The sequence below is a fragment of the Mustela lutreola genome, chromosome 7, assembly GCF_030435805.1.
Source record: "Mustela lutreola isolate mMusLut2 chromosome 7, mMusLut2.pri, whole genome shotgun sequence".
NCBI classification, from domain to species: Eukaryota; Metazoa; Chordata; class Mammalia; order Carnivora; family Mustelidae; genus Mustela; species Mustela lutreola.
Genome location: NC_081296.1, coordinates 60252695 through 60278946, shown reverse-complemented (window position 1 = coordinate 60278946; position 26252 = coordinate 60252695). Strand labels below are relative to the sequence as shown.

The following is a 26252-nucleotide window of genomic DNA, read 5'->3' as shown; positions in this document are numbered from 1 at the left end:
TGTGTCCTAATCTCCTCTTGGAAGAACTCCAGGTAGACCAGAGCAGGGCCCATTCTAAAGCCATCATTCCAATTTACCTCCTTAAAGGCCCGATCTCCAAATCTAGTCACATTCTGAGATGCTAGAGCTTATGAATATGGGGGAGATAGAATTTAGTCCACAATTAGTCTTCTCCCCAGAGCCCGTTTTGTCCACCTGCAGTAGGACAGCCTTCGCTGCCACTCCCTCCTGTGTCCCCTTTCCACCTCACTTTTCTTGTTGCCTTGGAGTCTCCTGAGACTGGAGAAGACCCACCTCCTTTCTCCTGTCTCCCTCCTGCCCCCAGCTGGTTCTGACTGTCGGTCTCCTGGCCGTGGTGGTTTACCTCTACACCGTGGTGGCCTTCAACTTCTTCCGCAAGTTCTACAACAAAAGTGAAGATGACGATGAGCCCGATATGAAGTGTGATGACATGATGACGGTGAGAGCCAATCACCAACAGAGATTAGAGCAGAATACAGATCTCCTCCAAAAGGGGGAAGTGTCCCCGAGAGAGGGAAGGAGCCAGGTTGCAGAAGCCCAGGTGGAAAGACCACACTGCAGGGGTGGGGGGAGGGCTGTTCTCGTCCGTCTGTCCTTGTGTTAAAGATGCCAATTACCTTTATCTGAACGCGAAGGGACCTGAAGCTAAATTTCTTGGAAGTCCAACTTGGGTTCTCTGAGATCTGAGAGAGATCTATTCCCAAGAACCTGGTGCTCAGTTTATTCCAACAGGCCTGATGGGGTTCTTTCAGAAGAACTACTATCATCTGAAAAATACGTCAGAGCAGCAGGCTGGCAGGGAGGGGAGGAGGTCTTGCTGTCTAGCCAGCTGCTCGCTCGTGGGCAAAAAGGGCAGAGCTCCAGGTGAGCTGGCAGAGGGAGCGGACCAGTGCGACCAGCATGCATTCCACACTACCCCTGGCTTTCCACGATCACTGCCTTTCCCTTTGCACCTCGGCCCTCCAAGTAGGATGCCCCTCTGAGTAGGATGGCGCACTGCTCTGGGAGCCAGCTCCTGGCTGCCTGCACTGGTTCTCACAGGTAGCCCCAGAGGAGAAAGTCTCCTCATGGACACGGCAGGAATCCCTGTCCTCCCGGGTGCATAGAGGATGCAGCAGTAGAGGAGGCCTTTTCCAGAGGTGACACTTTCAGTAAGGCAAACTACTGTCTGGTGAACGCATGTGCCTCTGGGCCCAGAGTTGGTTTAACTTATACATGCCCTACCTGAATTCTCTTTTTTTAATGAGCGAAGAATATCTTTTAAAGACTAAATGTAACAAGTCTTGCCACATTCCAAGATCCCATGCTGACCAGTGGGCATCGAGGCCAGCAGCTAGCAGCGCAAGGACGGACATCACCGGGGAGCGCCGTCATGCTGGGACCTGGCTGTGTGAAAGAGCTAACAACCCTCGTGCTCAACACAAAATTCTGTGATTTTGACCTGAACTGCCATTATTTTTCTTCTCTAGTGTTACCTGTTCCACATGTATGTGGGAGTGAGAGCTGGAGGGGGCATTGGCGACGAAATTGAAGACCCTGCTGGTGACCCTTATGAGATGTACCGCATTGTCTTTGACATTACCTTCTTCTTCTTCGTCATTGTCATCTTGCTGGCCATCATTCAAGGTAGGGTGGCCAGTTAGGTTAAGTATGACTGGGCCTTGTACCTACCTCTATATAATGTCATAGAGAAAGATAAAGAACTATCTTTCTCGATCTATGACATTACATAGAGAGGTTTATACATTCACTTACTAGTTAACAATTTGAGCATCTACTATGCATGCACGTGTCTAGGCATAAAGCCAGAGATATATCCAGACACTGACACAAGAACCCTAAGAATTGGAATGGAGGACCACCCCTCACCTCCTTTTATCCCCCACTCTGAACTGGTTATCTCCTTCTCACTCTGCTTCCTAGGTTTTTTTAGGGGTTTTTTTGTTTTGTTTTGTTTTGTTTACAAAACAAACGTAGCTTCTACCAGTGAACCTCTACCCCAAGCCTCTGAACAGATTACTTTAAACCCTTTATCTGTCTTTGTATTTAAAATACCAGGTCTTATTATTGATGCTTTTGGAGAGCTAAGAGACCAGCAGGAACAAGTGCGAGAAGATATGGAGGTAATGTTTCATTTGCTCCAATGCTTATTTCTGTATCTTACGGAAAATGGGTTTAAGTAATCGGGTCTGCTATTATGTAGGGCCAGTCTTAGCCAAATGACCGACAAAGTTTGTTTGCCGTGCCTGTCCTCTGTGCCTGTCTGCCAGCTCCGGGCTCTGCTTCTGCCTCACCCTCCCTGCCCTGCACCTCTCCGCTTCCCCGCCTGCCACCCTGCTGCCTCCACCGTGCTCTGCTAGCTAGGAGTTGACGATGGGACACTGTGGAGAGGATTAATAGCCAAAAGCATGAGAGAGAGACATATTTTCCATCTGTCCATTCAGAGATCAGTAACCCTTTCCCTCCTGCCATTAATGTCATGTGTACTAATGCCTTTACTGCTTCTCTTATTCATCTTAGACTAAATGTTTCATCTGTGGGATTGGCAATGACTATTTTGACACGACTCCTCATGGCTTTGAAACACATACCTTACAGGAGCACAACTTAGCCAACTATTTGTGAGTATCCGTGATCAACAGAGGTGACAGTGGCTGGGGGAAGGAGCTGCAGAGTAAAATACACAGTTATATCATAGGCTTCCCCCCTGTACATGCCATTTCTGCCTGTTTCTCTGAAAAAGTAGAGGCAGTTAGGAAAAAACTTCAAAGAGTCTCGATGAGCTTGCCTCTTTGTCCATATTCCCTGCCTTTCCGGGCTTTGACAGACGTGTGCTATGGGTTTTCCCTGCACCTCACAAAGGTCAGCCCATGCACCTGTGATGACACCCCATGCCTTCCTCTCGTCCTATAACTACAGCAATTTCTTTCTTTACCAGATTTATCCTGTCACCACACAAGTGTTATTTTTTTTTATCCTAAACAAAGAAGAGTCTGCCACCCCATTTCTACCGCCAGCTCTTGCCCTCTTTTCTTTCCCTTCCAGTAAAAAAACGTAAAGTGTCTGTGCTTACTGTCTTCAAATCTTCTCTTCCCATTCTCCTTTGAACCCACCCCAGTCAGGCCCCTCCCCACCACGTCACACTTGCTCCTACTGAGGTGGTCCATGAGCTGCCTGTTGCTGGGTGCTGTGGTCAGTTTGCAGGCCTCACCCCGACTGTCCTCTCCTGGGAACATACGAGCTCCAGGAGAGCAGGATAGTTGTGGGACGCGGGTGTTTCATACTGCTGTATCCTAGCACACGCGGTAGAAGTCCTTGGCCCCCAGAAGGTGCTAATAAGCATTTCACTTTTTCTGAGGTCAAGCCGTCACTCAGAAACAAGTTATTCAGAGCCCATTTTGTACCCTATGAAGCTTCTATATTAAAGAGACTCTGAATGGGCAGGTAATCTATATTCTCTGTAACTGATCATTTTCAAGAAGAGGGAAAAAGCTGCTCCCCGGCCCATGTCTTCCCTTCTGGGTCTACATTTTATTATTCAGGAAAAACCAATCTTTAGGATAGAACAGGCCTAGCCATTGGGAAAGGTATTATTGTCAAAAAGAAGTACCAAAGACCTATCATTTTGCTAGAATACCTTATATACTAGAAGACAAAAACACAAATTAAAAAAAAATAAACTTTAATATATCCTTCCTCAAGTCATGAGTATTCATCACTGTTAACTCTCATGAAGAGAGTTTCCATCTTAATGGAGGCGATGCGAATGGATGTCCTTCTAGAAAAGGTGAGCACCTGGCCCTCTATCAGGACCCGTGAGTAGAAAAATGTGAAAGGGTGTTGTGATGCCGTACCCCTTTGACATCCTCCCTTGGCACTACATATTATAATCTCCTTTCTGGCTCTCTGCACTGCTAGCAGCATGCTGGAGGAGAGAGAACCCATCTTGTTCATATTTGAAACTCCCCCTAAAAGTGGTGCTTTGTCAAATAAATGTGCCAGGAACTAAAGTCTTCCATCCCCGAGTCTTGAACATGATAAAACTATTTGCCGTGCGGCCCTCTTAGTCTGCTAAAAGGACTAGGAAGGAAGGAATGAAATCTTTTTATCGTTGCTAAAGCTGCAGATCTAAGGAGACCCTGAGAGAATTTGAAGTCTGGAGCTCAGGCTCTCCCCATCCCCAGTCTTGTCTTTGAGGGCACAAGACAGGCTCCTTTGAAAGTGGTCTCTGAGATCCTACAGTGTGAGCTCAAAGACCTGCCCCAGCTTCCGTGGATACTTGGGTGAATTGGATGAACAGACTCGAACCCTAGCCACACCACCATTAGCACAAGTGACACTACACTGGCATTTCTCAGAGGTCTACAATAAAAAAACTCTTTCTAGAGGAGAACAGCTTAACGAGGTTACATGCTTTCTACCTTTTCCATGACCTATCCTTGAGAAACACACAATTTTAGTTCTACGTTAAGCTACTAAAAATCATATGGTAAGAGTTTTGGTTACCTTTCATTGTTTAGGATTTTTATTTTTTTGGAGAGAGAAAGAGCACATGTTGGTGGGGGATAGGGCAGAAGGTGGGGGATAAGGCAGATAGGCAGGGGGTGTTAAATTGGCTCTGTGCCCAGTGCCAAGCCCCACATGGGGTTGATCCCAGGTCGCTGAGATCATGACTTGAACCCAAAACAAGTCAGACATTCAACTGACTGAGCCACCCAGGTGCCCCCAGTTAGGATTTTTTAAAAAGGCAGCCAAAATTCTTCTCACAAGTAATAGTAAAATTTCTCCTCACAAAAAGATTAACCAAAGTAATATTGTCTTTTTCTCACTTAAATCTTTTTCCAGGTTCTTCCTGATGTACCTGATTAATAAAGATGAGACAGAACACACGGGTCAGGTGAGAAAATATCTTAATAAGACTTGTACCCCTTTTAGAAGTCTTCAGACTCAACAGAACATAGGATGTCTGAAGTAGATAGATGACTTCATTCATTTCCAGTGTACATTCTTCCTCTGCAGAATTCTGCCATCCCTTTGTGACCTAAGAAGCCAATATCCTCAGGCACCTCTAGTCTCTTCCTAAAGACTTTGCTTATCCATCCCAACAACGCTGACATTTTCTAAACCCTTACGGTTACTGCTTCAGTAGAATAGCTGGAGGTGGGGAGAACATTACAGACAAAAAGACAAGGAGGAGCTGAGTGGGTGGCTCTAACAAAGAGAGTAAAATGGCGTGAGAGACAGCCGGAGAAAGATAACCACCTCATGTGTGGGTGACATAGGGACCGTGGAGGTGTGGGTAGTATGAGTGAAAGTATGTGTCAAAAGGGATTCTGTGACTAAGTATGAGAAACAAATGCCAAGACAAGAGAACAAAGGGAAGAAAAGGTAGGTTATCTAATACTCAAACATTATCAGATTTGTAGGAAAACTTCACAGCTCAGACACTTGAGAGGCAACTGGTTCTAGATCTCCAGGCATCTGCCCCGACTAGCACTCACTATCTCTTCATTGTGTGTTCTGCATTCTACCAATTACAAATGGCATAGAAACAGCCTCCTGCTAGATCTTTCAGCATTTTTACTCGCAATCATTGCATTTGTTCAGTGTTTTGAGTTTTGGGGGGAGGGAATTGGAGTGGGGGTGGGGAATGACTTTTTGCTCCTAAACTAGCTTGGGCTGGGAGCAGAGCAAGGAAGAAGGTACGAGGTTGGGCCCCGCCACCATTCTCCAAGGGAGACCTACTAAGTAAACACCACCTGGGTTTTAGCTTACTGTGGTTTAAAAAGTAGTACCCTTTGTTTCCTTTATTTCAGGAATCTTACGTCTGGAAGATGTACCAAGAAAGATGTTGGGATTTCTTCCCGGCTGGTGACTGCTTTCGGAAACAATATGAAGATCAGCTTGGGTAAATCAGAATGAAAGAAACTCCACAATTCTAGATGGTCTACTTCCAGCGAAATAAATCCTTTTTATAGCTCTGCAAAATATTTGAAATGTGACATATTCTAAATGCCTCCCTTACAAGAAAGTGTTACAAATATGTGATGTTTATGAATTGATTTGGCTTTTTGTGCCTAATGGACGTAGTCCTTATCAAAATGTTAAAAGATGGCAAAGAATCAAGGAAACTGTAGTTGAGAATACCTTCAAGTTTTCAGCTGTAATGGAAAATGGTGTCATTGAGGAAAGAACTAGAAGTATGAAGTCTTCAATGCACAATACCTGAAATTTTACACACTTGAATGTCACATGACAGTATCCACTAGTGACTCATGGTCTGAATTACAAAAAAAAAAAAATCATTTTAACTGCAAATTTCTCCCATGGTACTTGCTAGTGAATGTATTCAGAATCAGCTTGAAAAGCTTTAAGCAGTTAAAATAGAAAAAAAAAAAAAACAACCAACCAACCAACCCTTTGTCGACACTGAACTATCGATTAAGTGCCTTAAAATCTCTTTAGATATAGCTATGCAAATTTTTTATGTTTCTGTTTCAGATGGACAGTTCCATTAATGGGTTGTGTTGATCTTCTGTCTTTATGAAACTGCACTTGAAGGTTATTCCTATTGTTTTTTTTTTTTTCAGTAACAGCTTGTCAACTGCTGTTATTAGAAGTACTGTATTGAAAATTCAGAAAAATGTCATTCTTATGCCAAATTGAGTACTGCTTTATGGTTCCCTTGTAAGTAGTGGAGCTGCTGTGTTTAGGTGAATCTCCTTACGTCAAAGGAAGTGCCCACTGCAATAAAGTACCACGTACCAATCTGTGGTGTCGGCCTCTGGTGATGTACCTCTTCTGGATGATTCCATGGCTGTCCTGTAATTACTGGAAAAGGGGCATGGGACAAAGAGCCTTACCCCCCGCCCCCCAAGAAAGAAAGGAATGCCATAGAGCAGCGTTCGTTTATTTTGGCCAAATGAATGCCTTGTTGCTATCTATCAGCAGCACCTGCTCTGCTGTAAACACTGAAAGGAAGGAGGTTGGAAACAAGAGCCATAACATCCCCTGCCCTCAAGTACTCTGGAGATTGCTAAGCCAGAGAGCGGATGCAGCGAGCCTCATAGATGGGTAGTCCCGGGCGCCGTGGAACATAGAGGTAGGCGTTCCCTGCGGCAAGCGTGATGGAACACACTGGCTCGGGCGTGCTCCGCAACCAGCTGTTCTGGAAGGACAGCTGGGGGCCCACCCTTACTGACAAGGCAACCAAAATTTGCGTCAGGCACTTTTTTTTTTCTCATTTTCTTTTTCTTTTTTCTTTTTTCTTTTCCTTTTAGGTTAGGAAATCATGCTGTCCAACCAGTCTTCAAGCTCCTCCTCAGTAACAGTTTTCGATGTATTTGGTTGCTCAGACTGCACGTTCTTTTCTCCCAACACAGATAGCTCGGCAGGACCTGGGGAGATAAAAGCAGTGTTAGCGACTTTACATTAGTCCCAAAACTGAGGGGAAGGCTTCCTTGGGGTTTGTTCTGTGATGGAATTCAGCTCTGATTACATAACAGGAAACATTCTATTACGGCTTCAACTCTTCAAGAAGATACAGTAATAGCTAAACAAATTAATAATTGGGGGGGAGACTTGATCCTCTGTTTATTCTGAAGTTGAATGTTCCAGTTCACTAAGTTTCCTAAAAAGACCAACAGATTAGTTTTCTTCTTACTATTGTAGCACTCCTGGAAAGTCTTCACAGGTTCTCAAATGCAGCTGTGGACGGGGCACACATCCGCCTTGGCCTTGGCCTCTCCATAGCAGGTGGCCCATGGTCTCACAGAGCACGCACAAAGGGCGAAGTGCTCTTTTGTACAAAAATAAGACGGAAATAGCAAGCCACAAGTCTGGAGAGCTGGTTAACGGTCCTGCTTAGACAGTCGATTAAAAGGTCTGCTACAGCACAGCTGAGGGCAACGAGGATCTGCATGCCTCTCTCCAGCGCCGGGTCCATCTGCCGCCCTGGGTTTAATATCGCAGTCGGGCAGGGAGCACCCTGCGAGCCTGCTGTATTGAGTGAGGAATGCTGTCCGAAAGGTCAGCTCAGGGGGAAGCGGCCATGTGAGCCCAGAAATAGATGTCGGCAGACAACAACAGATCGATGACAGAAGCTGCTGGAGAGGGGTAGGGACGGGATGCCAGTGGGGCTGTTGGCAGAAAAGGTGAGAAGATGGATAGGGAATAAAATGAAAGCCATACCTTGTTCTTCTTGGGCCACCTCCCCATCCTTCTCAGATTCTTGGGCCTGCACGGTCTGGACTGGTGCAGTGTTCTCTCCCTCTCTTACACGTGCATCTAAACTAAGCAGCAGATCTAATTCTTCCTCCAAGTGGTCTGCTGCCGCCTGCAGGGGGGCGGTGGGTTTCTGAGGTCCCGTGGAGGGAGCCGGGCTGGGGCCATCTTTACCCAGGTACATGGGGCAGCCAGCAGCGGCAGATTTCAGCTCGGAGGTGGAGCCCTTTCCTCCGGGCCCCAAGGGCCCTTTTAACTGCATCCCCAGTCCCTTGCCTTCATCATTTCTCTTTGGTTTCACCTGAGGAAGTTCTAAAGGAAGGGTGGTCTGAAAGAGAAGCATCATAATGCAGGTAAAAATCTGAGTTTTGCCCTATTTGCTTACACAGAAACAAAAACGATGGAAGCCAAACTTGGTGGAAGAGGAAATTCAGTTCAGACAGGAAGGTCACAAAGGGTCCCCCAGTTCAGGCCCTGCCCTAGAACCCTTCCTTATTGAGCTGGGGTAAATGGGGAAGACCTCACTGAAACACCACGGGACTGTGCCTCCCCCTCTGCCCACCCCCGCCTCTCTGCACAATGGCGGAGTAGACACCACAAGGGCACGTCTTTCGGGAACTGCCGTGGGAACTGGCAGTACCCCAGGTCTATTTGAATGTACACAGGTTTACATCTGTGAGGAGATGAATATCTATAAAAGGCACCCAGAAGTTATTAGCAAATCAGATCGTTCACTGTACTTAAATGCACTGATAATAAAGGTCATCTAGAATGACCCATAGTAACATTTGGGTAAAACGAGGGGAAGGAGGTGGTTTAAAACTAGCCAGGTTTTCAAAGTTACTAAAATTAATCTGTACTTTTGCTCTCAGGCCTACCATTGACAGGACATCCTCACTTTTCTCCCTGAGGCCCCATCACCTTCATTGTGCTGTACTGGGCTAACCCAGCCCCATTCTGTGGGGAATGCACCACAGCCGCACGTGTCCTGGCCACCCAGCAGGGACAGCAGCGCTCTCCCAATCACTAATAAAATCCCAAACAGCCCAAATATGCCTGGAGCTCCGTGGTGACTCAATCAGAGAGAAATGCCATCCTCTCTACTTCCCTGCCCTGCCATTAACCCCAGCCCTGAATTCTGCTTGCTGCCCTAAACCGGAGGTCAGTCAGGGCCACCGAAACAAGAGCTGGGTAGGTAACCAATTCATGTGACTGCTCAAGTGTTGTGACACATTCAGTTGCAGAACGAAGCTGACCGCTTCAGTTGCTGGGATTCTCTTTACAATTAGTACGGCTCAGGGTTTCACTTTTTTAAAAATGCAGTCAAGCCACAACTACATTGTGAGTTGCCTGTCATATGGTCTGCTGGGCCTCCCCCTCTCTGCTCATTCATCAGTTGCTATCTTACACTGGGATCTCCTACATTTATGCTTCTAGCCCTTCCTTCTCATCTATAGATTTCCATATCCAAGTCCTACTTCCACTTTGATATCTCAGAGGCACAGACCCATCTTTCCTGATACCCCCCCTCGCTGAGTTGCACAAGCTGCAAGGCCGAGAACAATTCTTTACTTGTCGCTCTCCATTTCCAGTATTTCCCAAGCCCTGCTTAGTTTCCTTTTGAAGTACATCTTGGTCAAGTCCAAGTCCAGTCCACTCTGCCATCTCCACCCCAGTCCCACCAACACCATCACCCTGGCCTGTGGCAGCAGCCTCCTAGTTTGCTCGCCCTGACCCGCTCTCCACTGGCGTGTACACACACGCCTGTGTACATTTGCCAACACACATTCTGCCAACTCCATTCTGCAGCCAGAACGGTCCTGGGTATCATCATCACAAGCAGTAGTGTTAAGGCAGAGCTGATTGGGTCACTCTTCTCTAAATTCTCATTCACGTGCTTTTATACTCTGGATCTCGGCTCATCTGACAGTCCTTCAGGAAAGCCATTCCTAATCACACCAGAATAGATCAGGTTCATTATTATAGATTCTAATAGCACAGTACACTCCTTCATGGAACTTGCCGCAATTGGAGAACTTGATCAATACTCCTATTTTCCAGTAGATTAAGCTCTGGGAGATCAAAAACAATGTCTGATCACCACTGACTACTTAGTGCTAATGCAGAGCCTGGCACATCAATTTTTGAGCAAAAAACCAGCCAGACTTTATTCTTTCACATTTCATTCAATCCTTCAAAATGTTTCACATGTAAAATGTAAAAAAAAAAAAAAAAAAAAAAAAAAAAGACTAAAAATTATTTCATTTCCTCCTTAAAACTGAAAATGCTACACTGATACAAAAGCCTCAGCTTTGGGGAAGGAAGGGGTGTTGTGAGCCATCCCGCACAGTGACAGTTTTCACTCTTCTTCATATGCTCTAACCCGCACCCACGATGCTGTCGGGATTTTTACCTGGACCAATTCGGCAGCAACATTGAGTCGGAGTGAGAGAGGCAGCTCTTGAAGGGCTCGAACCAGTGACTCACAGTCCACATAAAATGCTGAATTCTATTAACAAAAAATTATATGCATTGTCAGGTGACAAGTACAAAGGACCATTCAGAGATAAAACAGCAGCAGATGACGGAAGAAATAAACCATCCACTGACATTACATTCAGTGGAGAGTAAGTCCTATCCTAGGTCCCACTTGATATGGTTGCTACTTTCTATCATCGCGTTAAGATGAGCAAAACCGAAGCTATGTTCTGGGGTGACAGTTCACACTGTGAGAGCAGAACAGGGCAGTGATAACCCCCACACTGAGACTGCACAATAACCTGGAAACTACAGATGCTTCTAGAATTACTGGCAAATTGAAAAATAAGCATTTAAGGGGATCAAAGTGGACCCCTCCCTCTAATTCAGACAGCCAGCCTTCAGGAGAGGAGAGAAGGGCCGACTAAGCAGGGAGACGGGGCTCATAGGCTCAGCCTGTGGTCTAGGCTTCTGTTCTAACCAGAAAGCAGGAGGCAGACTTGCCCGCTAGCTAGGGCCACTCTGTGTGAACAACACCGAAAGCTTCCCTTGACTCCTCTCCCGTTCATGGAAGTCGAGATCTATCCTGGCAATGACCTCCCAAATTGACAGCAGCTGAGGAAACATTCCCAATTATTTCATGGCTTGACAACAGTCTGATGGCTACTTTCTGGGGCCCAGGCCACCCAAGAGAACAAATAACCCAAAGAGGCAGATACTGCTAACCACCTCATCTACCAGAGCCCTCCCAGGTCCAGCTGGAAACCCAGCTTACTGCACTGTCCCTGGCTTCAAGTTAGAAGAGAAGTCAGGGCCCACCTAGCCGGTCTGGATTCCACCGCAGCAGTGTCTGGGACATCCTGGGTAATGGGTTCACTGTGGGGGGGGAGGGGGGCGGTGAGCTCAAGAAGAGCCTGACCCTAATCTGGACCCACTGTAACCCCTGATGCCCACAGCAGCCACTGCTGTGTCGTTGAGCGGGCTGCGAGAGATGGTGTGGCTGTTCACCTGCCCTTCAGAAACAGTCCCAAGATGGCTGGCTCTTAGCTACACCATGTTGGCAGCACCAGATAGGCCCTGGTTTTGGAAAAAAGGAACTCCCTTCTAAAACACACAGTGTATTTAGGGAGCAGGATAGAGGCTGGTAAAGCCCTGACAAGAAAACCAGAAATTCAGTGTGCATTCCAGGCCTTTCCTCAGCCCTGCACTTATTAGCACCTTAAGGGCTGTGGCCAGATCAGTGTGGTCAAGTCTTCATTTTCAAGTTTGAAGAAACACTCTCCAGCGGGTAGAAAGTGTGATCCCAAATGCTTAGCTCGTGGGTATGTTGGCACATCACACACTAGAAATCTCACCCTCCCCAACGCCCATAGAGCTGCACACAAGCAGACCCCCTCCTTTCAGCGAAGAAAGAGCAGGAACTTCACCCCTGCCATGCGTGCCCACCATTCACCGGCTGCTCTCTTAGCACCCCAGACAGGAGGACCATGGAGGTGTACAGGGGGTCTGGCTAAAAGTGGCCACGCTTCCTCTGCCCTCTTTAGCACCATGTGCAACATGACTACATGGTATAGTCACAACAATGAAAAGTAGGGGTGCCGGGGCGGGGGTTCAGTTGGTTAAGTGTCTGCCTTCAGCTCAGGTTGTGATCCCGGGGTCCTGGGATGGAGGCCCCTAGCAGGCTCTCTGCTTGGCAGGGAGCCTGCTTCTCCCTCTCCCTCTGCCTGCCGCTCTGCCTACTTGTATGTTCTCTCTCTCTCTCTTTCTATCAAATAAAAAGGGACTGGCCGCGCTGTGCTTCTGAGCCACGTGCCGGATGATGGACATCTAGCGGCGTCTGCTCCTGAAAGGTCTCCTTCCCCCACCTTTCTAATTCCCGCCCACCATCCCAGGCCCTGCAGACACTGCACGGGCCTCCACGATGCTGTAGAGACACTTCAAACCAGCAGGGGAGGTGCAGGAGTCCTGGAGCCTAGAACCTGCCACCAAATGCCACTTTGGAAGAAGACTCCTTTTCTCAGCACCAGTCTTTCCCACAAAGGGCTAAAGCTAAGGTCTAACATAAAAGGAGTGGAGGTGAAATGCTTGTAATAGTCAAGTGTGAATTTTAAAATAGGCTTCATTGGAATAATAACCACAAATTAGCTTTTTGCTGTGTCTTAAAATAATGGAGAGGTTATTTTGTTTTTTGCCTGGAGAGGCTAGTCCCCATATCTACCAGGCCAACTCTGACGGTCACTCACAGTTGGAGCTCATAGCCTGACCCTGATGCCTTCCGCCTGCATACTCACGCCGGCTGCAGGAAGCCAGCCTTGACTGTTAGAACAAAGTCCCACCCCATTCTCTGAGGTCAGTGTGCACAGAACTGTGGGTAGTGAAAACCTGTCCCCTCTGTCCAGGAACCTTACTACTTACTAGACTCTGAATCTCAGTGTCTGTGTCAGACAAAGAACCTGCTAGAAAGTCCACTCAGCAGCTGAAGAAAAAATAGCCTTTGATCAGACCATTATACCTTCCAAAATTTTTATCACCTTTCTCTCTCTCAAGTAAGCAAAACCAGAACCTAGTGAGGAGTTAAGTGGGACATGAACAGGTTTTGATGGGCAAGTGATGAATTTTAGTTTTGGATGGGTCCTACCCACACATCAACTCAAAATATTCAGAGTAAACTTGCCCTCTCTGTAGCCCATCAATGGCATCACCACCTGCCTAATCATCAAGCTAGAAAGCTTTGCGCCACCACACACCTTTCTTGTCCGCACGTCTCACATGTGACACAGTCTAGTTCGTCCTCTGCTGAAATCCATCTATCAGTGAGCCCTCCTCCACTCCCACTTCCCCATGCTCCTCATCCCTTCATTCACCCAAAATCATACCCTCCTGACTGGTTTCCCTGCCTCCTGCCTCTTCCCTCTTCAATCCCTCTTTTCCAGTGCTGCTCAGGTCAAATCTAGCCATTGCCATTTTCTGGCCAAATAAAACTTTAATGAAAAAACTAAGAGTAGGAATAAGAGCTACTTCTGAGTGTTTCATATGTGTCAGGAACTGCACAAAGGAGCTTTTATTTTGTATTTAATGTAATCCTCATTATAAGCCCAAGTTATATTTTATTATTAGTTCCATTTTACAGATGAGAACACAAAAAAAGGAAAGAAGTTCACCCAAGTCACAGAACTCAGATTCACAGTCAGGCTTGCCTCTCCAAGATCTATGCTCTCACCCACATGCTAAATCTCCCCCTAGAAGAAGATCAGACTGCTGGTATTATCCAGCCCAGACTTACCCCTGAAGCCTCCTTCTCTGGGAACACTGCAATCCAGCGATATTCTGACTCCGAGCATGCCTGTTCTATCAGCTCTCCTCACTCAACAGGACCTCCAGCATCACACTGACCCACCAAGGCCCATTCAGACTCTCTCTCTTTCCCGTGGTACTGATCTCAATCCCTTCCAGCCCAAAGTGGCCCCCACAGTAGTATCTTAATTCATTTATGACACCACTTATTTTATGTCACACTCTTTTTCATTTATTATGTAAATATTTACTGGTCACCTACTATATGTCAGTGGCCATGCGAAGGGCAATGAACAAGCACAGTCTCTGTCTTATCCACCTTTGAATAAGTTCCAACTAATAAAATACCTAGTAAATAAGTTCTCCGTATTCTGATGCATGAAGAACCTTAGAATTATCTGAAATTCTCAGGATAACTGAAATATTCTCTAATAGTCAATGTGGTTCAAAAGAAGTTGAAATGTGAGTTGTCTGGCTTTTGCTGTATTCCTTGAGGACTTCTGTTTGCTTGTAATTTGTCTTGGAATTCTAAACTGTACCTCAGGCGTATGCCCACACAGACCGAAGCAAAGACAAGTATTTTTAATGCCCTATTTTTCCCATGTTGTAATACACACTCTACGCAAAGTGACAGGTAGTCATTTCACAAGTAATTTCCCACCCCCTTGGTCTGTATGGTAAGCCAATGTCCATCCCAAACGAGTACACAGAAGACCACCCCAGAGAGAAAAGGACCCACTTAAGGTGTGTGTGTACTGAGCAGGTAGCAGAATGGGGAAGAGAATGCCCTGCCTTTGGCCTTCAGGTCTGCTACTCGGTCACGTGTCTGAAACTGTGGACAGATTGTCAGATCATTGTATGAGACAGCAGGCGCTAGCCATGGAGCTGGGGAGCAGATGACAAGCCACCACTGATTCTCAGTGCTTTTTAAAAGGGTTAGAATACCTGTCATCTCCCCTATGGAAAGAATCCATCGAATCACAGTTGGAAAATAATCGAAAACCCTTGGGGAAAAAATATGGCATGAACAAAAAGCAAATGAGGTAGCTGGGCTTTATGGCGTCACTGAAAGACTTCTGTGGCATTTGTTCTTACTTTCTCGCTTTATTCTCCTAACTATAGAGGAAGAGTTATTTAAAGGTATAAAATTAAGGATTTTTTTCACCTAATACCAAAAACAGTGTGTGTGGGGGGGGGGATAAATTTTCAACCCTAAGGGAAACTCTTCACAGAAAGGAAAAAGGAAGGCAGGCCAAATGGCAAAGTAGCCCACTCAAAACCATGACGATACACTATGAGTAATTCACACAGGCGGCCAGTTACACAGGTGAATTCTAGCTCCAAGGACCTGTATAATTTAAGCTCCCTGAAAATGGTCTTAACAATTGAGGTGACTGAGGCTAAACTGTACATGAATCACTACTCTTTTCTACCCCAAGACTTCATCTCAACAGTAACATAAAGGCATTGGTCTTCAGCCTTGAGAAGAGCCAATCCACAGTCAAGACAAACCATCTTACCTGTTTTGGACATGAAGCTTCACCATCCCACTCTTTCTCCTCAACAAACCGGAACTGTGAGAAGGAGTCCCCTAGGGATAGGAAAAAATAATAATAATTTTACACAAAAGCCAAAGAAAAACACTCAGTTCTCTAAATTTCTGCTTGGGAATAAAAGTGCCATTTCTGAGAAGCAAAGCCCCAAATTCAGTGGTAGCATTTAACAGAGGTTCCTGGCTTCCGCTTCTTTACACAGCAATCTGGGCCTGGTGGGCACCTGAAAATTCACACGATTCTCTGTAAGCCACCATCTACATGCTTCTGGAGAGATGACTCAAGAGGCTTGTAGACATGGCCATCTACCCGTACATTTTCATCCCATCTGCTTAGTGTATGCAAGGAAACAGATATTTATGATGTGGGGAGTGGGCACAGCTGAAAAGGCAGAAGAACAGAAGGAAAGAAGGTCTAGGCTGACCCACATTAGAACAGGCTTAAACTATCTCTTTGAAGTGAGATGATCAGCCTCAAACATCACCCCCAAAGTCTCCTGGTTAGAATGTCAAATGCAAAATAAAACTCAAAGAATATGCATGAGATTAGTTCAGGTGAATCACGGTACTGAGCTCTTGGAATAAAGGAAAACGAACCTGTAAGATCAGCATAAACAATCATGAAAGACGACCCTGGACAGCAAGCTTTGAACCAAGGCTCATTTAGTAAATGCATACTTACTTGGTTATTTGTCTTAAGAACACCTAATTGATAAAGAATTATTTCTCTGCCTAGCTTCAGGATTCCCCAAATATGGTCCCAACCTTAATAACCCTAGTTTAATTCCTATTTCTTCCGACCTTCTGCCTGAGCCAGCCTCCTATCACATTCCAAACATACTTCCTATTCCATCCTAGCCTCTCCTCTCTTCAGTCCTTCCCGCTTGTCCGGAAGACCCACACTCGTCTACCCATTTCTTACTGTAGTTATGCTCCAAGACTCGGTTCAGGGACATTTCCTCCTTTGTGATATCTCTGAGGGGATTTAACCATAGAATCCATTCTTCTAAATTAAGAGAGGGACAAAGACGTGAAGAATTCAAATTTCAAGAGACAAAGATAAAATTAGAATCTATACCACCCCCCCAACATTTGGCAAGATCAAATTCAAGGCAAAAGGGACCAAGAACAGTACTATCAGGAATAGGGGTAAAATTAACACTCTTAGTCATTGGTGAATCAATTTGATCCCTTCAAAAATTATGACATAAAGGATCTGAATAATTAATAAGGCCTTATATGTGCACGGAATACAGAAGTATATACGTGCATGTATGTATCGTGATTATAACTGTATTTCTTTTTAAATATCTTGCGATATTCGTTTTTCCTTTTCTTCTTTTTTCAGATTTTACTTATTTATTTGACAGAGCAAGAGAGCACAAGCAGGGAGAGCAGCAGGCAGAGGGAGCAGGAAAAGCAGGCTCCCCTCCAAGGAGCCCGATGCGGGGTTCGATCCCAGGACAGTGGGATCATGACCTGAGTCAAAGGCAGAAACTTAACAATCTGTGCCTCCTAGATGCCCCACAATATTTGTTTTTTTAAAAGAGCTATAAAAAGGCCACAGGAAAAAAACTCAATCCTAAAATGTAGCAGTCATACAAGCCATATTTGCTGATGATAAACATTTATACCACTAATAAGCAAAGGGTTAATATCTCCTAAGTACAAAAAGCTTCTGCAAATCAACCAGAATAAAACCACCCAATAGAAAAAGAGGAAAAGGACTGAAAATAAGAAATACCATTTGCTAATATCTATATACGAAATAAGTAATAAATGAATAAATTAGAAATCAAACTGGTAGATTTTTAAAACTTGGCCAAATATCTGAACACCTTATTCAGTGTTATTTTTAGCATCCCTGAACTTTCTTTTGGCCCCAATACAGGACTTGAACTCATGACCCTGACAACAAGATCTGAGTTGAGATCAAGAGTTGGATGCTTACCCTATTGAGCCACAAAGGCGCCCCATGGCATTCCTGAACTTCTAGATTATAAATGGTGCTATGACGGCATAGGCCACTATAATATATAATCAGCACAAAATTAACAGTAATGCAAACAAGGGATGCTACATGTATTTATTTTTAATATTTGAATATTCACTTTCAAATATAGGTAAGATTCCAACAATGGCTAAATAGCTTGTTGCCAACCAATCCTCTTGCTGAGGAACAACTTAGGGACACAAGACTGAAAAGAGTTACCAGGTGAGAACATGAGTGAGAAAGGTCCCAGAAAGAAGAGATGCTAACAATATTTAAAACTGCTTCTTCCCTCCAAGGCATTTGTTCATTCCCAAAGGCGCTATTGAGAAACTGAAAATCTGAGTACAAAGTAAGAACTGAGGAGGTTGTGAAGATACAGAAGCCTCTGCTAGTTTTATGGCACAGAGCGGACAAAGATTGCTGGTCAGAGCCCAAGGATGAGGAAGAGTCGTGGAAAATCGAGGCTTTCAGGTGGGACCCCTTTTGACTCCGTCTTTGAAGTGGGGACCAAGTAGGACAAAGCCAGCCCCCACACAGCCTGAGGCAAAGCTGTAAATCATTTTAACCTCTGATTCTGCCAATGAGAAGCAAAAGTATACCCTTTTTGGAGGGAAAGGACATTATCAGTAGCCTAAAATTATCTCTACTATTTTTTATAACCAGTGTCCAAAATTTATTAAAAATCATCAGGAGATGAGACCAAGGTAACAGAAAACTAAGGGAAGGGGAGGAAAAAAAAAAAAAACTAAAAAGATCCACAGAGATTAAGATAGTAGAGTTATCAGACATGGCTTTTGCAATTGGGCAATGTAAAAATTTCAAGAATAGGAAAATCTATAAAATCACAATGACATCCATGAAGTTCTCTTTGATTCATACAAAATATATACATAAACAATACAAAGAAGAAAAAGATTGAGGAAAATGAGATACCGAAAACACATTTTGTTTATAGTAACCAAACTTCAAAATAGTTTTAAAATTCTAATAAATAAATCATATAGAGGCTAACTTGGAAAAATAAGCTTGTTAAAATTTTAGATGGCTACAGAATGCCAATGTCTCTAATCCTGTTACTGAAGATGAAAAGAGTATTCAGACATGTCCAAATGATGAGTCCTGGCATCAAGAGTGCTTCTGCGAAATAAGTTACCAGAATTCTTTCTGAATTATACTGAAACATGCACAAAAACAATGGTGCTCCGCCTCTATCCTGTGTGTCAGACATTTGAACATGCAGACCTCCTTTAAATACAACGGCACAGTACATTAACAGTGCATGCAATCCTGCTCCTGCTTTACTCTCTCGCTCAAGAGCTCCCAGTCTCTCACACAAACATGATGAATCCACATGAAGAAGTACAGAGTGGAAACCAGGGAACAGTGACTGGCAACTGTGGTAGACAATGGGACAAACATGGGAAGGGTGTCTTAGGAGTCACACTCACCAGCTCTGTGTTCACAAGGTAATTATGGGGCAGTGTAACAAACAGAACGAGAAACCATAAAAGGAGTACTGTTCTTTCTTCCTTCTTCAAAGACTAATTTCATGAGTTACAAGACATTGTGGAACTGCCCTGTATACTCACACGATACCCTCAAACAAGATGGAGGAGGAACTAGTTCCTGCTATACAGGCCGCTTGAACAGCAACAGCAACAAAAATCCCAGGATAGTCTACTTTGCAGATAAGCATACCAAAAGAGCAGACCAGCTAAATCCAATGATTGCTTATTAAGAATGTAATTTATTCACTAAAATTTGCTAAATAAGGGGAGGCAAATTTAAACAAAGCTGGTAAGACTTTGAGCATTCACGTTTTTCTTACCTATAAAAAGTCTCCTATCCTTCTATTCCGGAAACAGTGCTGAAGTTGGTGTGCACGAATGAAAGCGAAGACACAAGTGGAACTGAAACAATTCTGTTACATCTTGAAAGTCAGTGGCATGGCTGCCACTGTTTTAGACCCAAAAGTAAAAGAGAATTTTTTTCAATCGACTAATTGTGTGAGGCAGCAAAAATGTTAGAAAGTTAGATATATGCATTGGCAGCAATCTTCAGCATGCTTCTGAAAATACTTAGAAAGGATGCTTCAAGCAGCACTCAATGCTTCCATTTCTGGGATTCCTTCAGTCAAACTCATGATCATCACGCAAATCTCCAAGGCCAGTGGTTAATGTGGAGAGAGATCTTTACCTATTCTTAACCTAGTCTTTACCTAGTTATTATTGGAGAGGGCAAGGTTAATTGCCAAGGGACAGCTTACTATCAGCAGTACCAGACTCTACTAGTAGAGTACAGTGAGCACAGGATCAATCTAACAGCAGGCAGGGGGGTGAAAGAAAAAGGCCTATATGCTGTCAAAATTAAAGCTGACTACTAAAAGCTTTTGTTAAAAAATTTCAAGTTCTATTGAAATTTTAAAAATTTTTTTGTATTCCAGACATCCATTCTATGACTGATACTTCCTTTTAGTTTCAGCTAAATATGACCAAACACTTGACCATTTGGCCAAAATGTATACTTAGTATGCCTCCAATATTCAATCAGTGATGTTCTATGAGGCATTTAGAAATAAGGTAGCTTATGTAATGTACAGCATGGTGACTATAATTTCTAATACCATATTGCACAATTCAAAGTTGCTAAGAGATCTTAAAAGTTCTCATCACAAGAAAAAAAATGTGTAACTATGTATGATAACAGATGTTAAGTAGACTTGTGGGAATCGTTTTACAATATTTACAAATATTGAGTCATTATGTTGTACACCTGAAATTAATATGGTGTTATATGTCAATTATACCTCAATTTTAAAAAATAAGGTAGCTTTAGACATACTGACATGGAAAGATTATCTCAACTGTTACATGTTGGAAATACCAAGTTTTAGTGCAGTATAAATAAGATATACAGATATGTGCATACACATAAATACATGTACTATATATACACATACATATATGTGTGTATCTGTCACAAGAATACTAATATACGCATAGAAATAAACCAAGAGCATTATATACCTATTCTAAGAATGATTCTCTCTCAGAGGGTGGAATTGAAGGAGACTTCCTTTCTGCATAATACATTTTCTAGTTGAATTATCCTTCATAAACAACAAGTGCATGTTACTTTTGGAGCCAAGCCAAAAAGAAGTAAGGAAATTCAGAAAAAAACCTGAAATTTCTTGAGGGCAAGGACCTTTAAGACAAAACATGCATAGATCTCATAGGCTGGAACCAGAAGTATTCTACCCCTCACCTGATAGAACATAGAGACCCTTGGGTCTAGAGATGCTCAGTGGCCTGACCAAGGCCACATAGCCAGTGAATGGCTGGACACCAAGACCTCTTGGCTCCTATCATTTATTATTATACCTGTAATTAATGAAGTTATTTCCACCAGGCTTCTTGGCTATCTGAGTTCCCTAACCAAACAAAAACAAATAACAAATATTGATGACATCTGATATACTAATGTTTGATACACTGACATGTTTGAAGACACGAAAGTCCGAACTCAAAGAATTCTTCATTTTAGGAAAGCAATTACTTCAGGGGTTCCTTTGAATAACTACTATATGGCTTCTTAAAAAACACCAACAACTGAGTTTTATAGAACTCTAAGTACTCTGTTAATGAAGGCGTTGGAGAAATAAAGGTGACACACCAACTCTGTCACTGTATTTATAATACCCAGGATTCTCACTCTGCCTGACTCCTCAGATCGGTCTCACGCAGGTCCTGGAAATTAACACTACACTTGTTAGGATTCTACAGTACAATATGCTTTCAAAAACTTACCATCTACTTTTAGATAACACAGCTTTGAATTTGAAGCTTACCCTTCTAGCCCACCAGCAAAAAAGAGTGAACAATACACATCAGGTGTACATGAACAGTGAGTGTAAGAGAAAGAAAATGTGCCCAAGCCTAATAATACTCCTTCTAATAATTCAGTAGTGGCAATTCCCATCAGTGACATCTGTCCTAGGTATTTGGAGCTTTTTCTCTTAAAAACTGGCCCAGACCTCTGTGGTGTGTCCTTTCAAGAAAACCAACTCTAGAAAGCAAGAGGAGTGGATCACTAGTTCTGGATGAATACTTCATTTTAAGCTCAATTTTCCTGGCTCTTCTTTATTTGTCCCACAGCACTTAGAATATGCCCTCAACCAGGACACACGTCTCTGGGAAATCATAAATGAACTTCATAGGCTGACAAGTTCACAATCTTCACAGAAAGTATGTCCCAACAGTCACCACAACGGCTGCTATAGAAAATGAAATGTACCTTTTCTCTCTCTGAATTTCTCTGTTCTCATCTATGAGAGAGGACATATTTGGAAGGTCAAGCTGGATCCTAGGTCCATAGGCTGACATAGACAAACCAAAGACAACCCGTAGTTCAGCTGACATAAAGAATCTGTTACCCAATTTTTAGCTTCCATGGATGAACATTTCTAGATGTTGATATCAAGCACTTTGATATTTCCCCTAAAACAAAGCAACAGCCAACACTTTGTCTTTGGGAGGAAGGTTATACAAGCCACTATAGTGATTAATAAAAAAGTCAGGTTGAGCCAAAAGAATAAGAGATGAGAAAAATCTCTCCTCCTGCTCAACAGTGACCTATAATTAGCTTTCTCACCAGATGTGGGGCCCCAAAAGCCCCTGAGCATCAAATATCCACATTGAGCACTACATAATAAGATGTGACTATCTTTCCAATGCCCCTAAAAAGTGGCTTCCCCATCTGCATTGGTTGTGTTGAAGGAAAAGCCAAATACACTCAAGTACCATAAGAGGGTTCTACGCTTTATGAGACAAGGACGATGCTGCCATTCTAGAATTTAGAATCTAGCTGCTTTCCCCCCAGATGGGTGGCGAAAATTCTGTTAACCCTGTACCACTGTAGATTATCTAGTAAAACCGCTCAGATCAATTATTTTCTGGAACAATGCCAACATCAAAGCCCTGACACAGAATGCCATGATGAGAGTAAATGACTAGACACGGCAAAATAAACAAGAGAATAGAAAGACCAATCCTCAGGTGGGCCACGGAATCGTGAGATGTTAAAACTGACCTGTAGTAAAATAGTGTGCCCGTTATGATCAGGTCTGGCTGCATGTAATGAAGACACGAGAATTTATGGCTTCAACAAGAGAAGAGATTATATCTCCACCAACCAAATGGAGTTGAGACTTGGGGGGTCAAAGGCTGGTCTGGGGGCTCTTTCCAGTTCATTGCTCTGCCATTCCTATGAAGACCCTTCTTGTCATGCTTCAGGGTGATGACCAAAGCAAAATCCCAGACAGCAAGATGGAAGAAGACTTGAAGGGGCAAAAGGCATGCATCCTCTTTCTGCTACGTTTTCTCAGAAACCACCACAGAACTTTTCCACTTATTTCTCTTTGGCCCATAACGGTATCATTTTGCTTTATCAAGCTACAAGGAATGTGATATAATTAATTTCCTCCCAGGTGGCCATGTGCCTTGATAAGAATCAGGGGTCTGAAAGGAAAGAGAATACGGGGTGGGGAAGCAAGGACTGTCGAACCCCAAAAAACATGGTTTTGAACTGTACAGGTTCACTTATATACAGATTGTTTTTGATAAATATAATACCATAACTGTATTTTCTCTTGGGATTTTCTTAATATTTTCTTTTCTCTAGCTTACTGTACTGTTAGTATACAGTATATAATACACAGAACATACAAAATATGTATTAATCACCAGTTTCTGTCATCAGTAAGGTTTCCAGTCAACAGTAACCTATTAGTAGTTTAACTTGGGGGGAAATGGAAAGTTACACAGGCATCGTCAACTGAGTGGGGGTTGGCACTCCTAACCCTGAGTTGCTCAAAGGTCAACGGTACTCTCCCTGACAAATTACCAGAAGGTTCTGCTCAAGGGGTAGTTAGTTAATAAAGGGTCAGTTTCTAGTGTAGTGATTGTGCTCACTGAGGTGTAAGTTGTCTCCAATTGTTTCAATGCAATACGTGTAATATCCAAACTTCTCTAATTGTAGTTAAAATTAACTTTAGAAAATACCTGCCTTTCAATTTGTTTCTCCAATCCTGAGAGGAGGCAAGTGTGGGATAAATTTCTAGTTTCCAGCATAATGCAAGAATTTTTCAAAACAAATATTGTTAATAAATACATACATACTTACTGTCTACTACCTTTCTCAGGGAAAATGGGCATTGTGAAGTTAAACAATAACTTCAAGAGTAACAATTCATTTATTTAGTGATTATTTTTTCATTCTTTCATACATTTTCAGCACAACTATGTGCCAAACACTACTGAGTGCTAATACTATAAAGAGATAAGACACGCTCCCTGTTATCCTTGCTCTCAGATTCCGAGTTGAACAAATCAAGAGGGAACTACAAGAAACAGAAAAACATAAAATTCAAAGGAAATTTAAATTCCCTCCCCACACCTTTAGAAGGGTTTGCTCTCTCCCTTTCTTGTTTTGTGTGTATATACATCTGTGGTATGCTCATGGTGTTGACTTACTTAAAAAAGAGTCAGTTCGGGTGCCTGGGTGGCTCAGTGGGGTTAAGCCTCTGCCTTTGGCTCGGGTCATGATCCCAGGGTCCTGGGATGGAGGCCTGCATCGGGCTCTCTGCTCAGCAGGGAGCCTGCTTCCCCTCTGCCCTCTGCCTGCCTCTCTGCCCACTTGTGATTTCTCTATCAAATAAATAAATTAATTTTTTAAAAAAGAGTTCACCTAACAGCTTATTTATATTTTATTTGTAGCCTGACATCCAAACGCTGGTGAAAACCGTCACACAAACCACCAAAGTTTCCAGGTCTAATATCTGAGTAGACGGTCCTCTAACGCCATCAGCAATCTCACAATGACACGTAATTCACTTCCAGAGGGAGGAGACGATCTAGAAAACACCCTGACATCTGTAGAATGATGCTCAGACTGACACACACATGTGCACACACCCATACAAGTACAGTAATACAGAGAGATGCACAATCCCACTAGAACAATGATACTCTCCTTTGAAACTCAGTAATGTGGTCTCATGGCAGGGCCAGACTTTGCCTGTCATCCATTGCACATTATTTCATTTTCTTGTCTACAATGAGGGCTTTATTTTTTTGAAAGTCAATCTACCTTATTATTACAAATGTCTCTCAAACCTGGTATTTTCTACCTTAATCTGCCCAATTTTTCTTCTTGCAATTAAAAGTTTTCCATCAAGGTTAATGTTAAATAATTAACATCCCCAAACACTGCCATCATCCCCCAATGAAACAGAAGGCCCAACGCATCCCCTCAGAGGCTATTATGGGGTTTTCTGGAGAAAATGTCTGAAGCCCTTTCTATCAAGAATAAGAGGTTGCTTTCAATTTGTTGTTTACCTGCTAAATGTATTCCAGAGTCCCATAAGGTAAGAGTTAAAAGGTCTGACCTTTGATTTGTCTGATTATTTTCTCACTGCACCTCAGTTCAGTGAGGCTGTCGGTAGTGAAGCTGTTAACTCCCATTATTTATAGCTGTTTGACAGTGTACTTGGCTTTCTCATGCCATCTCTCTGGAACGAATTCATATCTCTGTATAAAATCTAAATTCATACCTTTAACCACTGACAGCTCTCCTTCCAGCTTCTACTCTCATTCATAAAATTCTATAGAGCCTCTTACATAAGGATTTTCTTAACAGAATTCATTTCTCATAAATGCAATATTCTCCATAAAAATCTCCAACTAAGCAGCTCTTGCAAGCACTAGTAATACCCAAGTTCAAGAGAAGAAATCTGGAGCCAACCACTTTTACTGAGGTGAACTCGTGCAGGCAACAAAGAATCTATGAATGTTAGTTTTCACTTCACCTTCCTCTTGGTTTTCTTTTTTAAACTTTCTTAATTCTGGTTTTGGGGAACATCTAGAATGAGTCTTGTAGGGCAACATGTCCCCAGAGAAGCAACACAAGCAGAGGCCTCAAGACACAAGGGAGTTTGGTCATTCAAAGAGCAGAAGGCAGGCCAGTATGGCTGATGTATGGTGAGCAGTGAAGAGGCAAGACGTGACTGAAGAGAAGTTGGGTCATATTCTTCATGTGACAATATTTTCAACCAATTACCAAGTTCCACTGCTCAACACTGTATTCCACAATAATAACCAGGCTTAGTGGAACTCAATTAGTCCTACTTACCTGTAAAACACATTTTATATGAGTATGCAAACACACACTGACTCTCAAGTGATGGATAGCCTTAAACTTTTTACAGACTGTGACAACACAAAAGAATGAAAAGTATTTTTAGAAATAGTAGGGTCAAATTGTCACCTTCCAAACACAGAGGGTAGAAGGTACAAAAGTTCTCTCTGTCCACACAGGGTAAGAGCTCATTCTAATGAACTCTGCCATGGCTACAGGACATCTTTCCAAGCCATTCTTGAGAACCTAGAACCCAAACATGAAGTTGAGGAATTGGGGAAGCTACCCTGACTAGTAATTAGCTCAGAGAAAAATTCTGTGGGGCCTTTACAAAATGTCTGAACACAGACGAATCCCCATACCTACAAATGTGCCACGTGTTTCTAATTAATACACCAAATCTCCAATCTGGAGAGTGACAGAACTTCAAATAGTCAGTGACAGAAGGAGAAGAAACAGTGAGATAGAATGAACCTGGGGTGAAGTAATAAAAAATTA

General features: G+C 43.3%; 2 protein-coding genes across 2 annotated transcripts in view; one reads left to right on the top strand and one right to left on the bottom strand.

Annotated features, from left to right (window-relative positions):
• Positions 1-6783, top strand: part of RYR3 (ryanodine receptor 3) — a 352315-nt gene extending 345532 nt beyond the window's left edge. Inside the window, exons 98-103 of the mRNA XM_059183407.1 lie at positions 326-460; positions 1491-1647; positions 2080-2144; positions 2542-2642; positions 4867-4918; positions 5838-6783. Coding sequence (XP_059039390.1) covers positions 326-460; positions 1491-1647; positions 2080-2144; positions 2542-2642; positions 4867-4918; positions 5838-5933 — 606 coding nt within the window. The 3' untranslated portion in view covers positions 5934-6783. The remainder of the gene's footprint in view (positions 1-325; positions 461-1490; positions 1648-2079; positions 2145-2541; positions 2643-4866; positions 4919-5837) is intronic.
• A 132-nt stretch (positions 6784-6915) lies between these two features.
• AVEN (apoptosis and caspase activation inhibitor) overlaps positions 6916-26252 on the bottom strand; it is a 175207-nt gene continuing 155870 nt past the window's right edge. The window contains exons 3-6 of the mRNA XM_059181085.1: positions 15537-15607; positions 10658-10753; positions 8212-8572; positions 6916-7418 (exon numbers count right to left, since the gene is read on the bottom strand). Coding sequence (XP_059037068.1) covers positions 7303-7418; positions 8212-8572; positions 10658-10753; positions 15537-15607 — 644 coding nt within the window. The 3' untranslated portion in view covers positions 6916-7302. The remainder of the gene's footprint in view (positions 7419-8211; positions 8573-10657; positions 10754-15536; positions 15608-26252) is intronic.